This window comes from Echinops telfairi, unplaced genomic scaffold, assembly GCF_000313985.2.
Source record: "Echinops telfairi isolate 266 unplaced genomic scaffold, ASM31398v2 ScPeMD7_7473;HRSCAF=8511, whole genome shotgun sequence".
Classification (NCBI taxonomy): Eukaryota; Metazoa; Chordata; class Mammalia; order Afrosoricida; family Tenrecidae; genus Echinops; species Echinops telfairi.
This window is the reverse complement of record NW_022111377.1, coordinates 12,909,723-12,928,706: the sequence shown is the minus strand read 5'-3', so window position 1 is coordinate 12,928,706 and position 18,984 is coordinate 12,909,723. Positions and strand designations below refer to the sequence as shown.

The following is an 18,984-nucleotide window of genomic DNA, read 5'->3' as shown; positions in this document are numbered from 1 at the left end:
GAGACGTTTGCAAGCAATACCTGATGACTTTCACTACTTCTGTGTTAAATCAGTAATGATCTGAGGGAGGGAGGGTCCATAAATGAAACTGTCATTAGGGTTATCACGATACTTCAGAAAACACAAACCATGTAACAAACATTTCTTACACTGCAGTCACTGAATAATTAGAATTAGCAGTCAGAAGAATTTTGTTGTTGAAAACGGTTATACATTATGTTCATCCAACTGAAGATTAGTGTATTAAAAAAAAGGTAAGAAAATGATTTTATGTTCCAGTTCAGCTGCACTTGATTCAAGTGTTGCTCACAGAGGTTCGTGTTGTTATAAATTAAACATGCTGCCGCCCCAGCAGCCAATAGTACCAGGAGAAAATGTTCACAAAATAAATACATCGGTCTCTTTCAAACAAAACCGTTATCTCACACCAATCCGGGAGGTCATCCACTCTAGACCTTTACCCAGCCTGAAACAAACAAACAAAAAAGCATTTTCTAAATCAGATGCTTTGCACTTAAAAACTGAAAGCTGGTTTAAGATTTTTCAATGTTACCCATAAGCTAGTCCTACAGTCATTCCTTCTACACCTCTGTGATACCATTAAACGGAAAACTTTTATTAGTTCAATAACGTGGGAAAATGCTTCGATTTCACTTTGAAAATATAGATTTCAAAGTTTTGCCATTAAAGTTGCAAATAGCCCTTCGCCCTGCCTTCTGTGTGTGCATAATTAAAAACAAGACAACTATAAACAACAAGGGCTTTACTTTGCCCTCCTCAATTCTGCAGGACAGAAGGTTTACGACGTAATCAAAAGCACAGGTCTAAAGTCTCAACACAGCAAGGGCAGTGGGGTTGATTTGATGACACGTATGCTCACAGAAATACTGTGCGGTCCACAAAGAACACAGTGGGATCCACTTGGCCTGCTAGAGCCATTCAAAGAGACATTCTACTTTTCTTCTAGTTAGTACATGATAATAGCAAGAAAATTTAAACCAAACATTTTTTATGCCCAATTTTGGTAATAAAATACTACATTCACATTAAAAGTCAGGAAAACATTTGCTTACTAAAATTATTTTAACCCCATAAGTCTGAGCCATCTTTAATTAAGAGCCAAAAAAGAAAGAATGGAACAAGATCAAGAAATATGGCAGTGTAGTCTACAAATATTGGTGAAGAAAATTTGAAAAAGCCTTATCTTCCCTTAGAATGATAAGCACTTACCCTTCGCCAGTTAATGCACAGCAGGATTGAATGTGCCAGGGATGGTCCTTAATAGAACTAAGGGTGAGGTATGTAGAGATTTCAGCTGCGCTCATACACCCTTTCATATCCTGTTTATTTGCAAAGATAAGGACGGCAGCCTTCCGTAAATCCTGCAATCAACATGAATGTCACCATGCCAGTGAACCCACTGAAGTAGGGTGAAATGCATACACACTGCTGGACAGTTATAACAAAATGCTTCTCCTTTCAAGTGATTACGCCGCAGTATTTGATTTCAAAAGCTGATTGAAATAAAAATGTGGATAATCATGACTTAATGATTCAGTCTAATAAAGGCAGATGAATGTGAGCCAGATAAATTTTCTATTGCTGTCAAAAGGGCCAAACTAAAAACAAATTAAATTACAATGATAAATAGCGACTTTAAATTATATGAGCAATATTCTAACCCTAAATGTCTGTACAGTTTGAAGTTCAGTATGGGGGTACACATAGGCTGTACTTACTACTTATTGCTCTTTATATAAATTAAAGGTGCTGATTAATGTTGGTTGCAGTATTGCTTATGATATCAAAACATTAGAAAGAACTCAAATGTTCATTAGTAAAACAAATAGCTCAAGTGTTCACATGCATCAACAGTGGAATATTATATAATTGCTAAAAGGAATCATTATTTATGTAAATCTCAATGTTGTGCTCACAGAAAAAAGCTTAAGTTACAGGAAAGTATACACATGACACCTTTACATAAAGTTTTAAGAATAGAGAAGAGAATTGCCTGTATAATTTATGAAGAATTAAAAATATACTCCAAGTATTAAAATACGCAAATATGATTTTAAAGACTGTTTTTAGGACAGGGAATATCTCAGACAACACAGAGAAGGAAATCAGGTTGCAAAGTCTTAAAAGATGACTGACATTTTAGGGTGAATAATAAATGCGTAAATGTTTTATTGTCTGAATTTTTCACAGATCTGAAATATTTCAGAATTAAGAGATTTCAAATTATTCATTAAAGAATTTTCAGTTATGTCTTGAGGGAAAACATTCAATTCTTCTTTCATGTCTCAACTGACTCTATCAGGCTTTCTTAAAAAGGCATGCATAAGTAGTTTTAACTAGGAAAAACTTTTCATCTAACAGTCATCTACAAATTCTTAGTTTAATTTTGGAAAACCAGCGAACATCTTTACAAGACAAATTAATTTAACACATAAAAGTTTGTTAATGATGCAAAAACCAACATCCTACCGTTTTAATCTTTGTAAAAGCATAAAAACAGTGCCTAGACACTGTACTCAATCGTTTTAAAGATCGCTTTCAGAGTTTACCTCATGAGCCAGCATTCTGTACAATTCTTCTTTCGTAATAGCTAGTCGTTCCCTGTCAATGCTGTCAACAACAAGAATGATGAACTAGAAGACAATTGAAAAGAGAAAACATTAAATGGGATGTTGAACGGATTTCTGCAAAAACCATTCTCAAGTTAGTTCTTTCTTCACATGGCATCATCACTAGGAAACATCTACTGCCTTTCCATCATTACCCTAAACCAAACCGTGTGTATTGGAGTTGATTCAGACGTACAGAAAGCCTGTGTGTGTCAGAGTCGAACCGTGCTCCGCAGAGTTTACAATGGCAATGACCTTTCAGACGCAGATCGCCAGGACCTTCCTTCTGAGGCCCTTTGGTTAATAGTCTAATGCTTAACCTAAGCACTTCTCTCCACTCGATGGCCACTGGTTCTTTCTTCATTAGGTGCTTATATAAAATGCTGGATCACAACTAGCAAGCAAAATCCAAATGTTAATAATAAGAAAGTGATAACTCATAACTTCAGCAAATTAAGACTATGTCCAAGTTTATTTAAAACAAACATCTGAATACATAGGGAAACAGATTTCTCCTAAGTTGTCTCCCCCAATATATGCCAAACCCAAGATGCTGCTTGCTACACATGGTAAATGACTGTAAACTAGGAGGTCGCTGAAAGTAGGTCAGAGGTTATTCTCCTTAAAGGTATCTAGAGCAACCCAACTATATAATCTGACTCACCCTAAGTAGGACCCACTCCCGTCTGATAATGTTCCCTTGAAGGAGTGCCCAAAGGCAAGCCCGCCCAGGACCACTCAAGGAGGACTAAGCTTAGGCTATTATATTGAGTCTAGCTAGGGCCCACCCATCTTGCCACATATGTACCCCTATTCCCTCCCTTTACTACTACATGTACACCCCTAGGTCATCCCCCCACTATTGCTTGTATTGCCTATGTTACAACCCCTTCCCATGACATAGATTGTTATCTGTAATCCGAGGGCTTGCATGCCCCCAAACATATACAAGCTTTGGTTAGAAATAAAACCTCACGAGAGCTTGCTCCTGCTCTCTCGTCTCCCACCTCCACATGGACCACCAAGAGGAGCTGAGGTGAGCATGCTACCAGGAAATGTGTCTGACCTCTTTATTTTATTCTCTCTTTCCCATCTCTCCCATTTCTCTATGACTTTACTATAATCTTTATATATCTTAACCATACAATTGTGCCTACCGAACCCATGATTAGTTGTGGGGGGCTGGCTACCCCACATAATACTAAGACTGGTTTTCAAATGTAAGTTATGAGTTAAAATTATTCCATAACAATCATTTAAAACAATCTGCTGATATATGAGGGGTACCCCCCTACCAGAAAATTCCCCAAATGGAATTATTTCCTGCAAAGCTATGTATTTATTTATTTTTTTTACAAAACAATTTGATCACCCTCAAAGCACTCTTTATTCCAATTAATACATTTGTAAAATCTGCGATTCCATTCTTGGACACATTTTGCAAGCTCATCTGTTTGGATGGCTGATAGAACCTGCCTTGTTTTTTTCTTTACCTCTTCTATGCTATCAAATCACAGTGCTCTCATGTCCCTCTTCATTCAGGGAAACAAAAAGTTGCTCGGAACAAGGTCAGATGAGTAAGGTACATAGGGCGAAAGAGGCATCCTGCTTTTTGCCAAAACCTAGCGCACTGAGATGGCTGCATGAGCAGGTACATTGTCATGGTGGCTAAACCAGTTCCCCGTCTGCCACAAATCAGGCCTTTTTTGTCACACTGTTAAGCAATCTTTGCAGAACCTCTAAATAGAAAGTTAGATTAACAGTCTGACCTGGTGGAACAACTCCAAATGCACTACAACATTTTCGTCCTTTAGGCAAATATTGAGGGACATCAAGAATGAAGTTTGTCCACAGGGAATCCAGGGTGGATGATCCTTTCGGGACCAGTGGTGTCAGTGGCAATACTGGGAGGGTAGAGGGAGGGTGGGTTGGAAAGAGGGAACTGATTACAAGGATCTACATATAACCTCCTCCCTGGGGGATGGACAACAGAAAAGTGGGTGAAGGGAGACGTCAGACAGTGCAAGATATGACAAAATAGTAATTCATAAATTATCAAGGGTTTATGAGGGAGGGGGGAGCGGAGAGGGAGGGGGAAAATGAGGTGCTGATGCCAGGGGCTTAGGTGGAGAGCAAATGTTTTGAGATTGATGAGGGCAATGAAATGTACAAATGTGCTTTACACAATTGATGTATGTATGGATTGTGATAAAAGTTGTATGGTCCCCTAATAAAATGATTTAAAAAAAAGAATGAGGTTTGTCATCAATTGACATTTCATCTTCTTTCAAACGAGAAAACCACTTGTACAATTAAGTTTTTCCCATAGTCCTGTCTTTGTAAGTAGTGTTCAACATCACAAAAGTTTCTGTGATATTTTCCCGAGCAGGAAACAAAATTTCACAGACACACTCTCTTCTCTTAGATCAGCCATCACAAAAAAAACAGAGTTTGAGCGAAACTTGTTTTATGAGAAAAATTGTGACCAGAGAGAACTTTCCAGGCAATGCCACTGGGTGCACTAACTCAGAGTGAGATGCCTAATGCTTGCCTAGCTCTGCTCTGCCCAGCGCAATTCCAGTTGTTTTTTTTAGTACACTCTCGTATAAAAAAAATCTTCTGCCCTTTCAAATATAAACTCATTTGAGAAAAAGATAATTATCTTTAAAAAAAACAAAAAACCCACTCGGCACTGGGGATGGGTGGCTGAGGCTGAGAGGACAAGGTCAAGGTCAGGAGTGGAACCAGAGGAAGCAGAGAGCCACTAACTGCCAGAGGTTCTCCCAGAAGCACGTTCTCTGCCTTACCTGTCTGTATCTCACCATGGTCCAGTGCTGCAAGAGTCTTAAGTTTGGGGCCCTTGCAACCATTAAGGGAAAATGATAAACAAAATTAGTGCTGATTTCTCTTAAAAAGCGGGTGGGGGAATGTGGAGCTGCTGATACCAAGGACTCAAGTAGAAAGCAAATGTTTTGAGAACAATGAGGGCACAAATGTGCTTTACACATGGATGTATGTAAGGATTGTGGTAAGAGTTGTAGGAGCCCCCAATAAAATGATTTTTAAAAAGAAATCTTAAGGGACTATTGACATTTATGTGTTTGATAGTGCCTGAATGGACATTAAGTGACACACACTGGAACATATAATTCCATTTAGCACATTTCTACTTCAGTTTTTATTGTTTATATTGATATGTAAAATAGGATCTTACTATGCCAGCAGCCCAAGCAACAGCAGTGGCAAAAAGGACAAGCAGGCCCTCATACGGTTTTAATGTGTCTGCACAAAATTCAGATCAACGCGCTCTTTCACCGAACATGCCATGGATGGTAAGCAATGCATACCTGCACTTATGTGTTAAATATGCTAAGGAAATGGAAGGTGACATTAAAGAAGGGCAAGCATAATAAAAACTGGAGAAATCTGCTGAGAAAAGTATGTAGGAAAAAGTGTTAAATAATTTTTTAATCAAAAATAAAAATAGTTTGTGTAATTAGAAAAGAAAATAAGAGAAATGGCCTCCAAATTGAACAACTTATGCAGAAGAAAAGGGTTGAGAAATGAGATTAAGTAGTGCTAATGGTTATAATAAAGAAGTGATGCAGAATAAATGGAGCAAACAAATGAAATCAGATTATACACATGACTAAGATTAAGGAGAGACCACTAGAATAATTTGCATAAAAACAGAGTAAGGTCTAGCAAAAAAACCAGGGCAAGTGAGAAGGAATGAATATAAGAAACAAGGCACAAAAACTAATTAAATAAATAAAGATAAAGAATAAACAAGGCAGAGGACGAATGGACAGACTATGGGGAGGTGGATATGGATTAATGAGAAGGTGCCAGGAATCAGTCAAGAACTGCAACCACTAATATGACAATGGAGACACACTGCTCTTGGATCCCTCCTCAATAGAAAGCTTCTGAGCCACAAAATGACAAGGGTGACCTAAGTGCTAAATGAAACACCACAGAGACAAAGCCCGTCTCGGGCAATTCAAAGATTGCAGTCTGCTGGGCTGCAGTCCGGGCCCGGCGTTCTCTGCAGGCACAGGTCCTCTTGCAGAAATCATGTCTTTAATGGCAAAGAATAAGTATTTCCTTTGGAATGCTTGTTAATCAATCTTCTAGAGTTAAATTATCTTTTAAAAATGCTTCCAGTGTCAGAATACGTGAACCAACTAGCATCAACTCTGAAGTTCAATCACTCTTTTAATGGCAGGAGTCAATTCTAAGCTTAAAAAAAAAAGTGCCAACTATTCAAACAGCCCTATGTCTAAATACTATCCTTCCCTCACTCTCTTAACACACTCTAACGATTTGACTACAGCAATACAGACTACGCTAACCCAGAACCTACTCGTCCTGCAGACTGTGGGGGTGATGCAGCATTAGGCAGTGTTTCCCTCTGCTGCAAAAGGGCTTGCTGGGAGTTACAATCGACTTAAATCAGCTTACAACAGAGCCACAATTATTTGCTTGTTCCCTATTTTCACATTCAAGTAAAATAACAGTGCTACCACAACTGCTTAATATCGAAGATATGCCACCCTGACGTGATGACTCATTTATTGCATTAGAATATACAAACACATTAGACAAGGCTTCAAAATTTTTCTGGAAAAATTCAAGTCTTCCACAAACCTTTTGGAGACACCTCATATTTATATGCTATTACAAAATACATCCCAAAAGAGAACATGGTTTTATTTCTTCTCCATATCTTCAATAAAAATACCACTCTTTGGATTTCATGAGGCTTCATTTTAGAAAAATACCATACGTTTCATAAATAACACCTTTTTGCAAAGAAAAACTTGGCAATTGTGCAGTAGTATTCTCATAGATTAACTCTTCTCAACAGCAATGTTTTTTGTCTTTAAAAAAACAAAACTGCGCCAGCCCCACCACGAGACACGACTTCCCTCAATGACCCGCAGAACTATGGGGGACAACACTGGAGACACAGTGTGGGAATTGTGCCACAGTGAGGGGAAACACTAAGGGCGTGTAACAGAACAGCAAGGGGAACAGAGCAATGAGGTCTCCAGGGAATACCAAAAATAGACTTTGGGGCCAGTGCGTGGCACCCCATCAGACTCAACCAGAAAACACTCCTAAAGGTCAACAAACAGACCTTGAACTATTTACAGGCTTTTCTTTTTTTGTCATTGTTTTTTATTGTTATTGTTTTGTTTTCTTTTGTTGCTTTGTTTTGCTCTGTCTTGTGTTTGTGCATATTATTATTTCTGCATGTCTATCCAGATAAAATAGGTGGGATAAAAAATCTGGAGGTTGGGGTTGGGGGATTAGGGGACATGGGAGAGGGGGAGGCGGGGGAAAGGAAGTGGGTGTTAACAAACCCAGGGACAAGGGAACAGTAAGTGATCTAAAATTGATGGTGAGGTGGGTGTAGAAGGCCTTGTAGAGCTTGATCAAGGGCAATGTAACTGAGAGGAATCACTGAAACCCAAATGAAGACTGAATCTGATAGTGGGACACGAGGAACGAAAACGGAAATAGATGAAATAAATCGGAGAGGGCATTTATAAAGGTCTAAATACAGGCATGCACATATGTATATATGTTTATATATTTTGATCGGGAAATAGATCTATGTACATATATTTATAGGTTTAGTATTAAGGTAGCAGATGGACATTGGGCCTCTACTCAATACACCCTCAACGCAAGAACACTTTGTTCTATTAACCTGGCATTCCATGATGCTCACCTTCCCAACATGATCGCTGAAGACAAAGTGGGTGCATAGCAAATGTGGTGAAGGAAGCAGATGGGGCCCAGCTATTAAAAGAGACAGCGTCTGGGGTCTTAAAAGGCTTGAAGATAAACAAGCGGCAATCTAGCTGAGAAGCAACAAAGCCCACATGGAAGAAGCACAGCAGCCTGTGTGATCATGAGGTGTCCAGAGGATCAGGTATCAAAGACCCAGAACAAAAAATCTATCATTGTGAATGAGGGGGAGTGCAGAGTGGAGACCTAAAGCCTATCTGTAGGCAATTGGACATCCCTTTATAGAAGGGTCATGGGGAGGAGACGAGGCAGTCAGGGTGCAGTATAGCACCGATGATCTTGAATGCTTCCTCCCCCTCACTATCATGACCCTAATTCTACCTTACAAATCCGGCTAGACCATACTGTACACGGGTACTGATAAGAGCTGGAAGCACAAGGAATCCAGGACAAATTCACCCCTCAGGATCAATACAGAGAGTAGCCATACCAGGAGTGGAAGGGGAAGGTTTGGAGATAAGGGGGGAACCAATCACAATGGTCTACCGATAACCCCCTCCCAGAGGGGTGGCCAACAGAAAAGTGGGTGCAGAGAGACACTGGTCAGTATAAGACATGAAAAAATAATCTATAAATCATCAAGGGTTCATGAGGGAAGGAGAGGGAAAAAATGAGAAGCTAATACCAAGGGCTCAAATAGAAAGCAAATGTTTAGAGAATGATGATGGCAACAAATGTACAAATGTGCTTGACACAACGGATGTATGTATGGATTATGATAAGAGTTGTATGAGTCCTCAGTAAAATGACTTAAAAAAAAACTGCTTCTAAGAATTAGGACAGACAACAGGAGAGGCCAGATTTGTGTGAAAGCTTGCTTCTTACCCAATAAAATGAAGTGACAGAGAATTCTGGGAAGTGTCCTGTAAACGTAATGATTTTTAATTAAAATACACCATCTCATCAAAACTTAGAAGGTTCAATTCATGTTAATTATACATTTTAATGAAAATTACGCTTAAATTATTCTGTCTTCCCCTAACCTGGGCTTCCTATAAGATATGAGATCTAGGGTTAAGTTAGAAACTTTCTGTGACGTGTCAGATTTCTCACATACTGGAGATGTTTTAGAATGTGAGGACAATGAACTGGGGCAGTCGACCCAACAGTGAGCACCTCACCAATATTAGTAACCATTATTCTTTCTACCCCTTTTGTCTCTTTAATTTGAACATCATAAATTCCTTACTAAAAAACATCTTAGTAAAAGATAAATGTTTGAAACAAAACAGAACAAAAAAAATGCCAGTGTGTTTTATGTAGCACGTATACATTTTCTGGGTTTAATCTTTGGTTCTTTGTAAGAAAAGCAGAAGCAACCACAATATACCTCTGTGTTTAAGTAATACGTGTTCCACGATGACCGCAGTGACTCCTGACCACCAATATCCCACATAAGGAAATGAGTGTTCTTCACAACGATTTCTTCCACATTGCTTCCTATGGTTGGAGACGTGTGAACCACTTCATTCATTAAGCTGTTAAAAGACAGAAACCATGGAAACCCGAAGCGTTTTATCTTTTGATTCTTAGAACGGATCAACCTTCCACTTTATTTGTGCCAATAGTCATCATTAGCATCAAAAAAAAAACTTGGAGAAAATTTATGCAAGTAAATGTCTAGGCAAAACATAACTTCTAAAGAAACTCTGTTGCTGCTTTTAATAGAATGATTTGTAAACTTAAATGATCTGGGGAGCACTCTACTGATTATGAGTTTACATCCTGTGACCAAATATTCCAATACCAACATGCTCTGGTATCAGAGCTGAAGCAGTACTCCATCCTGAAAGAGCAGTTTTTAAGTGACAGAAACCTCAAAATTTGTGAAGTTGAAACCAAAGCACATAGGCTATTACAATTATGGTAACTTCTAATGTTCAAAAAATTAAAGTTCAGCCATGAAAATTAGCTCGGGCCTATTAACTTGCACTAGTCTTTGAAAGGGGAGCTCTAGTGATGCAATAGTGGAGTGCTCAGCAGGCAGTCAAAAGCCTGTGCTGGAACCCAAGATGAGGCCACACAGTGGCTCAATGGAAACAGGACACGGCCTGGCTACATGCGCCCTTAATGTCAGAGCCTAGGAAAGCCTACGAGACAGCTCCACTCTCCTAGAAGCCAACACTGACTTGAAAGAGCACAACAACACACTCTTTGATAAGGCCATGGGCAAATACAAAATTTAATTAAAATTAAATATATGCATCTATTTAGAATACCAATGCACATACAGTACCATGTTATTATGATCACTGGTAAAACTACATTAATTCATCCAATAGTTACCTGCCAGTCATGTCAGTACTACACATTTTTACAAAGATAATGTGCACATGTTCTAGCCAACCATGTAACTTGATTCTGCCAGGTGTGTCACGTCATTCACTGTGTGTGTGGACGCATTTGCACAAAAAAATACAGATGCTTAGGAGACACCTGCACATCTCTCGAGTTTTATATAGCACATATTAATGTAATATATAAACATATTTTAAAACTACAGGGGGAAAAATGAGGAGCTGATACAAAGGGCTCAAGCAGAAAGCAAATGTTTTGAGAATTATGAGGGCAACAAATAAACAAATGTGCTTGACACATACTGGATGGATTGTGATGAGATGTACGAGCCCCCAATAAAATGATTGAAAAAAACCCAAAACATCTATGTACAAAATGAGATCTACAATGATGACCAAACCAAAATTTGTTGCCACTGATTCCAATTAACAGTGACCCTATAGAACACAGCAGAACTGTCCCACAGAGTTTACAACGCTGTACTTTTTCTTAGCCATATCTTTCTCCCAGAGGGTGGCTGGTGGATTTGAACCATTGACCTGGTTAGCGGCTAAGCAGTTAACTACTGTGACATCTTAAATGCTTCTTAAATGCTTATATTTGATATTTGAAAGTTACATGACATCACAGTATTTATTGTCCAAAAAGTATAGGTTTTAATGAAAAACAAGCATTTATTCAATTCTCAAATGACAAATCCTAAGTTTGTAGCTTTTGAAAAATGTGGTAAGTATTACATAAGTGAAGTATTGTGGAAAGCTGTCAGGTTAATGAACTTCTAATGCAAGGTAGATGGGAAGAGAGACGAGTCATACAATTGCATGGTGTTTTGTAATTATCTGTTGAAATGCTTGGGACATGAGGCCTACTTCCACTGCGTGACAAGGATCACTTCACTGGCTCTGAAAGGCTAACAGGAGTCCTGTACGTTGGCAAATGGTCTACTGGCAGCAGAAATTTCCTTAACATATTAATATTTCTGTTACGCTCAAGCCTTTTCCAATCGCATGCTACTCAAGCAGTCTATTAAAGAGCAACTTGCATTTAGGATATGACAGGTCAGGTCATGTTAAACAATGCCCCAGTTACTAGGCAGAAGAGTAGCAAACGGCTTCCTACAGATACAAACCAATTTAACATGGATCACAGTATGGGAAGAACAAAGCGATTCATCTTATCATGTCACTCAGCATTAAAGGCATGCTTTATTACTTTTATTTACTATTAATTCTGTCTCAGACAAAAGCAATGCGTATCTGTAAAGGCTTTAGTGAACAGAGCTGCTTATTTTATTTACTTTTTCACAAATTTATCTTTGGTAAAATTTACACGAAATGGTTCAGGTTTTCCATTATACTATAATGGCACTTCATTCTTATTACTGATACAAACTTAGTTTCAATGCAATTAAAATAATGCAAACTGTTAAACAAATGCCCATACTTACAATTGATAAAGAATGGTGGTTTTCCCTGCGTTATCCAGTCCCACTATAATTACTTTGTGTTCTACAAGAAAGAAAGAAAGCCATACACATTTAACACTGTGGCATACTGTAATTACATGCTTTCAACAATGATTACTAGCTAGCTCTCTAAAGAGAATAATTTCCAGAATATTTATTATTAGACTGTTAAATACAGCCAGAAAGCCGTATTTATGATGTTATGGTTACTAAATGAAGCCATCTAATATGATGTTCTCGAAGGAAACAATGTGGGAGACATGGGAGCACGGATACAGATTTAGTAACACATTTATACATATTTAACTGGGGGAGAGGGGGGCGGCAACCCACATACCAAACTTAACCAGAAGGCATCAGGATTTAAAATGAAGTTTTTACTGACTTGAAGGAACATAGGCAAGGTGGAGACCCAAAGCCCATCTGCTAAGACAACTGGGGAGTCCCTCATAGAAGGGCCACAGGAAAGTGATGATATGTCCAGGGTGCACTATAGCACTGAGACTCACAACTATCCGTTAGTTCTTTAAAATTTCCCCCTCCTACTGTTATGGTCCTAGTTTTATCTCACCTATCTTGCTAGGCCTGTGGACGTACATGGGTATAACCAAGATCTCTCAATGCACGGAATTCAAGATAGATTATCCCCTCAGAAACAGTAAGTGGAATACTGACTTCCTGAGGCTACGGGGAGAGAGGGGAGAAGGAGCATAGAGCTATGATGATTCTATAATTCCACTAGAAAGGAACAAATATCAGGATTTAAGGAGAATAGATCCATAGGATAGTGTAAGTTAAGGCAAAATATATATATATTAATAATATTAATCTATAATAAGCTGAGGGTTCAGGAGTGTGGGAGGGTGGGGGAGGGAGGGGACAAAGGGGAGCTGATAGCAAGGAGTTCAAGAATTAAAGAAAATGATGAGGGCAGCAATGGTACAATTGTACTTGGTCTAATGGAACTATGGATTGTAATATCTGTAAGAGCTCCTAATAATATGTTTTTAAAAAAATAAAATGTAAAAGTAAAAAAACAAAAACTGAGGTTTGACAAGTCTGCTTTAAACACCTGCTTGCCTTCTCTACTACTCTCAGCTTATCAAGTTGTTTTTGCAACTGCAAGTTTTCCCACTTATGTGTACCAAGATACAGTAAGTTCCTCCTTGCCCTGAGGTCTGAGGTAAGATTCACCTCATCTAACATTCTTCCTGGGTAAGAACGAGCAGCACACGCTCTCGGCCATCTTTCTCCTCACATTACTTTATAGATACACAGCATTCTGAAAACATTCTTAGAAGCAGATACCGCTGCTTTCTACTGGTGGCAGACAAACCCCTCTGTCCACTGCTCTTCTGGTGCCATGCGGTAGAAAGGCACTTCTTCCAAAAGGAGTTGTAAAAGACCTGATTAGTATGCTGAGGGGTCCTGGTGGCATAATGGGCTGTGCTGTGAGCTGACCACAGTCAGCAAGCAGTTTGAAACCACCAGCCTCTCCTTGGGAGAAAGATGAGATTTTCTTCTCCTCTGAAGAGTTAGTCTCAGAAACCTAGAGACAGTTCGACTCGGTCCTGCAGGGTCACTCCACTCAGAATCAACACGACGACGGCAGCATGTTTAAGTATTTGTTAGATGGGAGATGTTCTAACGCCTCCTGTGTATAAAGAAAGCTCTCGGATACACTTATTTTTCTATATTTAACTTTTACAGGCTCCCATTCTCCAGGGCAGACTGCTTAAAAAGCTACTGGCAAACCTTAACAAGGGATATTAGGAATCTGCTGTAAAACCCACCATATAATTAACTAATTTGGAGCTAATGTTTGACACACCTCATACTGGAACCCTGTTCTTCTGGCTAACCGATGAATAAATACCATCAACTAAACAGAGATCTGTAACACACCACGTTAGCATTTACCTACTTGTTTTAACAACTCCTTTCCCCACCTACATTTACTAAGACAAAAGTACTTGCACTGACAAACCATCTTTGCGTCTTCTACCGATCTGCCTGTGACTCTACGGGATGTGGTCCTTGGAGAGGGCTATTCTTCACCACAGAGGAAGCTGCTATGTGAAAACTAAACAGGTTTGATGATCGGCACTATAATTCACTGCAACTCTCCTTCTTTGACTAGTCTGGTTAATTCCTCAATTGCAAATAGAGCCAATCTTGATCTGCTTCCTTGTTGTTATTCCTTACCACAGTGGGGGACGGAGCCTGATGTCTCGCTTTCTGAACTTTTGGTCAATAGCTGTTGACTGGAAACGCTAAAGGCCCAGCAATTGGAGGCCAAGGGGTCCCAGCCCGAGATAAAGCCACTAGTCTACAAGTAAACTACCCTTGGGCACAACTCCTCATGAGAAGGGAAGAGAGGGACATTACTAAATGGCTCAATGTTCACTCAAAGGGAACACTCAAGGCCATTTTCAAAGAACCTTGCTCCTTGTTTCACATTTTCCATTATCATCATCATAGGACCGAAGGCTTGTGAGAGTAACACAAATAATATGTCACTTTGAGAAAGTGGTCCCCAATTTAAAGTAGGAGCTACAAATCCTGAAAGTGAACAGAGCATAAATCGAATTACAAGTGCATAAAATTCCAAATGTCTGATTAATTTAGATAATTTTGAGTTATTTCTTCACAATCTCCCTCACTGATGGACATTTTTGCAATTATGACAAAATATACCATTTCAACTCTGCCTTTATCCTTCACTTATGCTGAGGCTCGTATTCTGATATTAAAGTTACCAAGAACAACCCGATCCTGTATAACAAAATATCAGCAGAAAAGGAGAAGCTAAGTGCTTTTAAGGAACATGAGAGAACTCTGGGAAATATGTCTTTAGCATGATCTGTACCATACGACTGAACAAAATTCCAAAGGGCACCTAAAAGACACTACACACAAAATAAAAGTTGCTAGTCCTCTACACTGTACTGTAATTCTCCTTCCTGCCGCCTTCATTGTACTTAGCTGCTTCTGAGTGACATGAACGGCCAGACAGGGTATCTTCTGAGTGTAGACTTGTTTTATTAAATGTTTCTTTAATCCATTAGCTTTCAAATTTCACATATATATCTAGTATAATACATTCTAAGACAAACATTGGTATCTAAGATAAAAAGTGAATGCAATCTAGTTTACATATTCACAAATGTTAGTACTATCCATTCAAAGCACAGTGAAAAAACAGAATGACAGGCTTGTACACTCCATAATATAAACTGAAATTTGAACTAATAATGTTGCTTTAATGTCCATGAAGGTTCAAAAATAAAATCAAGTTTTCATACCAACAGATACCTAACGCACAATTTACTATTACGTTATGGTAGAGTATCACCTAATGTTAAAAGAAGCCCTCAAAGCTTGAAAAGTATTACTAAGGGTTCTTGTCCTATGGTACTGTCTCTTTAAGGAGCTCTGGCGGCATGGTGGTTACATGCTGGGCTGTTATCTGCAAGGTCAGCAGTTTGAGGCAGTACCCACTCTGCGGGAGAAAGATGGGCTTTTTGACCCTGCCTTATAGGTCACTATGAGTTGGCCTCCACTCTATGGCAGGAGCTGTCTTGTTTTTCATATCATTGTCTCTCTTAGTTAGCAAAAATCAACAGGTCACGCCAAAGTCTTCTTTTTGTGGTGAAGCACATACGCACAATAATTGAGGAGATTCTCTGCAGCATTGCTTTGATGTATATAATTTCCGTCATGTACCAGACCTGGCTAACTAAAACAGCTATGGAAAGACACTTGTAATCTGTACTATTTATATCACCCAGCAATAACTTTTGTTTAACTAAGGGATATGCAAATGACACAATCTTGTTTGTTACATGCTGATGAAGATGAACGATTACAGCCTTCAGCATAAGTAAAGAAACAACTGGACCAGTCGACAACATCACGATAAACATAGGAGAGACTGGAGTTGCCAAGGACTGATTTTACGTGGACCCCAAGCAATGCTCCTGGAAGCAGCAGTGAAGACACCTGACAAAGGGCACAGCTGTGCCCAAGACCGTGCTGAAGTGTTCAAGAGTAGCTACGTCACTGAGGACTAAGGGATGCCTGACCCAAGCCAGGGGTTCCTACTGTTTGCTGTGCTGAGGAAGCTAGCCGGGAATAAGGACGACTGGAGAACAACGGATATATTGAAACCATGGTGGTCGTGAAGAATATGGAAATACCAGAAGAACCAACAAGTCTGTCTTGGAAGAAGCACTGTCAGAGCGCTCCTTTGCAGCAAGGAAGGCTAGTCTCCACCTGCCATCCTTGGGACATGGTGTCAGACGAGGTCACTTCTTAAAAGGGACACCAGGACTGCTAAAGCGGAGTCGGTGAAAAAGAGAAAGCCCTCTCCAGTAGTAAGCACGTGAGGGCAAACTGAAGACTTTCTTGCTGAAGCCTTCCATTTCACTGTGTCTATTCTGGGACCTGGGCAACAGGGAGGATCTTTGGTCTCTTCTCAACTTGCCTGGTAACTTCCGTGGGCTCTCCCTTCTTACACTCTTTGATCTCTTGGCTGGTTTTGTATTTAGTCTTATTATCATAAGGTTGTTTAATCCTAAAGTTGTTTTTCTATTACCTAACTGTTGACTGTGCGGCTCACAGCCCACTCATAACCACTACATCATCAGGGCTCCTTTCCTTTGTCATAACAATGCTATATTCAACCATTAAAAAGATAACTTCAACAATGGGCCCAAGACGCAACTTTTGTGGGCATGGCACAGGAGCAGGCCGTGCTGCCTTCTGTTTTATGTAGGGCTGCTTCCAGTGGCAGGTGACTTGGTGGCACCTAACGAGACGACGACATATCTTTTTAGACACAAACATGCAATGTTTCCTTTCAAAAACAACAGACGATCCTGGACCAAGTAAGGGAAGACTATGAAACAAAATTAAAAGTCATAAAAAAAGAATAGGTGTATTGGTCTAAAGGTGATCTTTGAGACTACAGCCCTTAGAATCCCTTCAAGTTTAGAACTGCATTTATTCCCAGAGACCACCTTATAGCCAAGCAATAAGCAGGCCTATAACGTGAACAGTAACGCATTGGAGGAATGGGCTCCTCTGATCATTCAACCAAATAACACCCAAAAGGGCAGCCTTTGCTCAACAGTGGAACTCTGACGGCAGGAAGGGGCAGAGCACAATGGGTACAGGACACAAGAAACCGGGCTGGAAAATGGAGAGAGCGCTGACATATCAAGGGGCTGGGCTGTAGCCATGCCATTCAACAACCTTTGTATTATTAAACGGTCCAATGGAAACGGATTTGCTTTGTAAAGTTAAATCTAGATGGCACCTAAAAAAGAAAGAATATTTCAACGTATGCCATTTGTGGTTTAAACTTGTCTCAAAGAACCATGACAGAGGTCCACCGGTAAACTCTGAACTGCTGCTAATCAGATGGCATTAGACATTTACTATTTTCTGCTTACCGAGGAGGGTGGTCTGTTCTGATTTCACTCAAATGTCTGAAGTTTTAGGTTGAAAAGTATATAGCTGTGTACCTTTAAACTTCAACTAATCTTCAATGTGTAAACTATACATTCTTTACTTCGAACTCCGCAGATCATTCTACATGAAAACTAAATGTGGGGAGGGAGGGGAAAAATGAGGACCTAATGCTGGGGGTTTAAGTGGAGAGAAAACGTTTTGAGAATGATGAGGGCAATGAATGTACAAATGCGCTTTACACAATTGATGTGTGTATGGATTGTGGTAAGAGTTGTATGAGCCCCTAATAAAACGACTAAAAAATAAATAAATAAATAAAAATTAAAAAAAAAAACAACTAAATGTTTAGTTAGTAGGCTGAAACATAGTCAATCAATCATAATTAGCCTGCAGCTGTATCATTATAACATAGACAAAACTAAATACTTAATTGAGAATAGATTTAAAATAAGTTATAATCATGGCAAATGTCCTCTGTGTTTTCTGGGAGCAAATCCACTTGCTGTCACAGAGCACACCGCCTGGCAGCAAGTGTGTGTTGGAAATGGGTTATGTGCAATTGTCAAGACATTACCAGAAGTATGAAAGTGAATCAGCATGTTGTTTAAATGTCCATGCACCACAGTGGAGAAACTCACTGGGCTTCTATGACACTGGGATCCCCTCTGTGAGACCTAGCTGCGCTCTCCGGCCCTCAACAAAAGGCAGAGATAAGGCTTCCTTATTACTCATCTTTCCTTTTCCAAGTCCAGCCAATATATGTTTAGTCACACTAATCAAAGTAGTGACAGAATATCAATACAGTATCTGTTATCAGCTTCTGGCTCATAGTAAGCCCATATGAGACAGCAGAACAGAGTTTTCTTGGGGGCACAAGGGTTACATGTTCAGCTACTAACTGAAAGGTTGGCAGTTCAAATCCTTCAGCGGCTCCTTGGGAGTAAAGACCGATGTGTGCTAAGATATAAGCTAGGAAACCCCATAGGGCAGGTCTGCTCTGTTCTACAGGGTTGCTATGTTTTTTGTTAAGTTGTATTTTCCTAAAATTTTATGATTACATAGTAATTATTTCTGATTACCAAACTGCCCTCGGGGCACTTCTTCTCTGTTCTTTTGGTCAGTATAAACCAGGGCACATAAGAACAAATTTACACTGAAGCTGACAGCAGGTCTTTCTCCTGAGGAAAAGTCAGATGGATTAGAATCAACCACCTTCAGCTAGTAGTCGAACACTTAACCTGTTGGTCCCCAGCACTACTTTAGAAGGAGTTATTTTTTTAATGTTAGAATATAGCA

The 18,984-nt window shown here is 39.5% G+C and overlaps 1 protein-coding gene across 1 annotated transcript in view; it reads right to left on the bottom strand.

The window, feature by feature from the left end:
* Positions 1-11: 11 nt before the first annotated feature.
* The window catches only part of ARL5B (ADP ribosylation factor like GTPase 5B), a 37,362-nt gene continuing 18,389 nt past the window's right edge, over positions 12-18,984 (bottom strand). The window contains exons 2-6 of the mRNA XM_004716014.2: positions 12,196-12,256; positions 9,781-9,928; positions 2,571-2,654; positions 1,231-1,382; positions 12-466 (exon numbers count right to left, since the gene is read on the bottom strand). Coding sequence (XP_004716071.1) covers positions 418-466; positions 1,231-1,382; positions 2,571-2,654; positions 9,781-9,928; positions 12,196-12,256 — 494 coding nt within the window. The 3' untranslated portion in view covers positions 12-417. The remainder of the gene's footprint in view (positions 467-1,230; positions 1,383-2,570; positions 2,655-9,780; positions 9,929-12,195; positions 12,257-18,984) is intronic.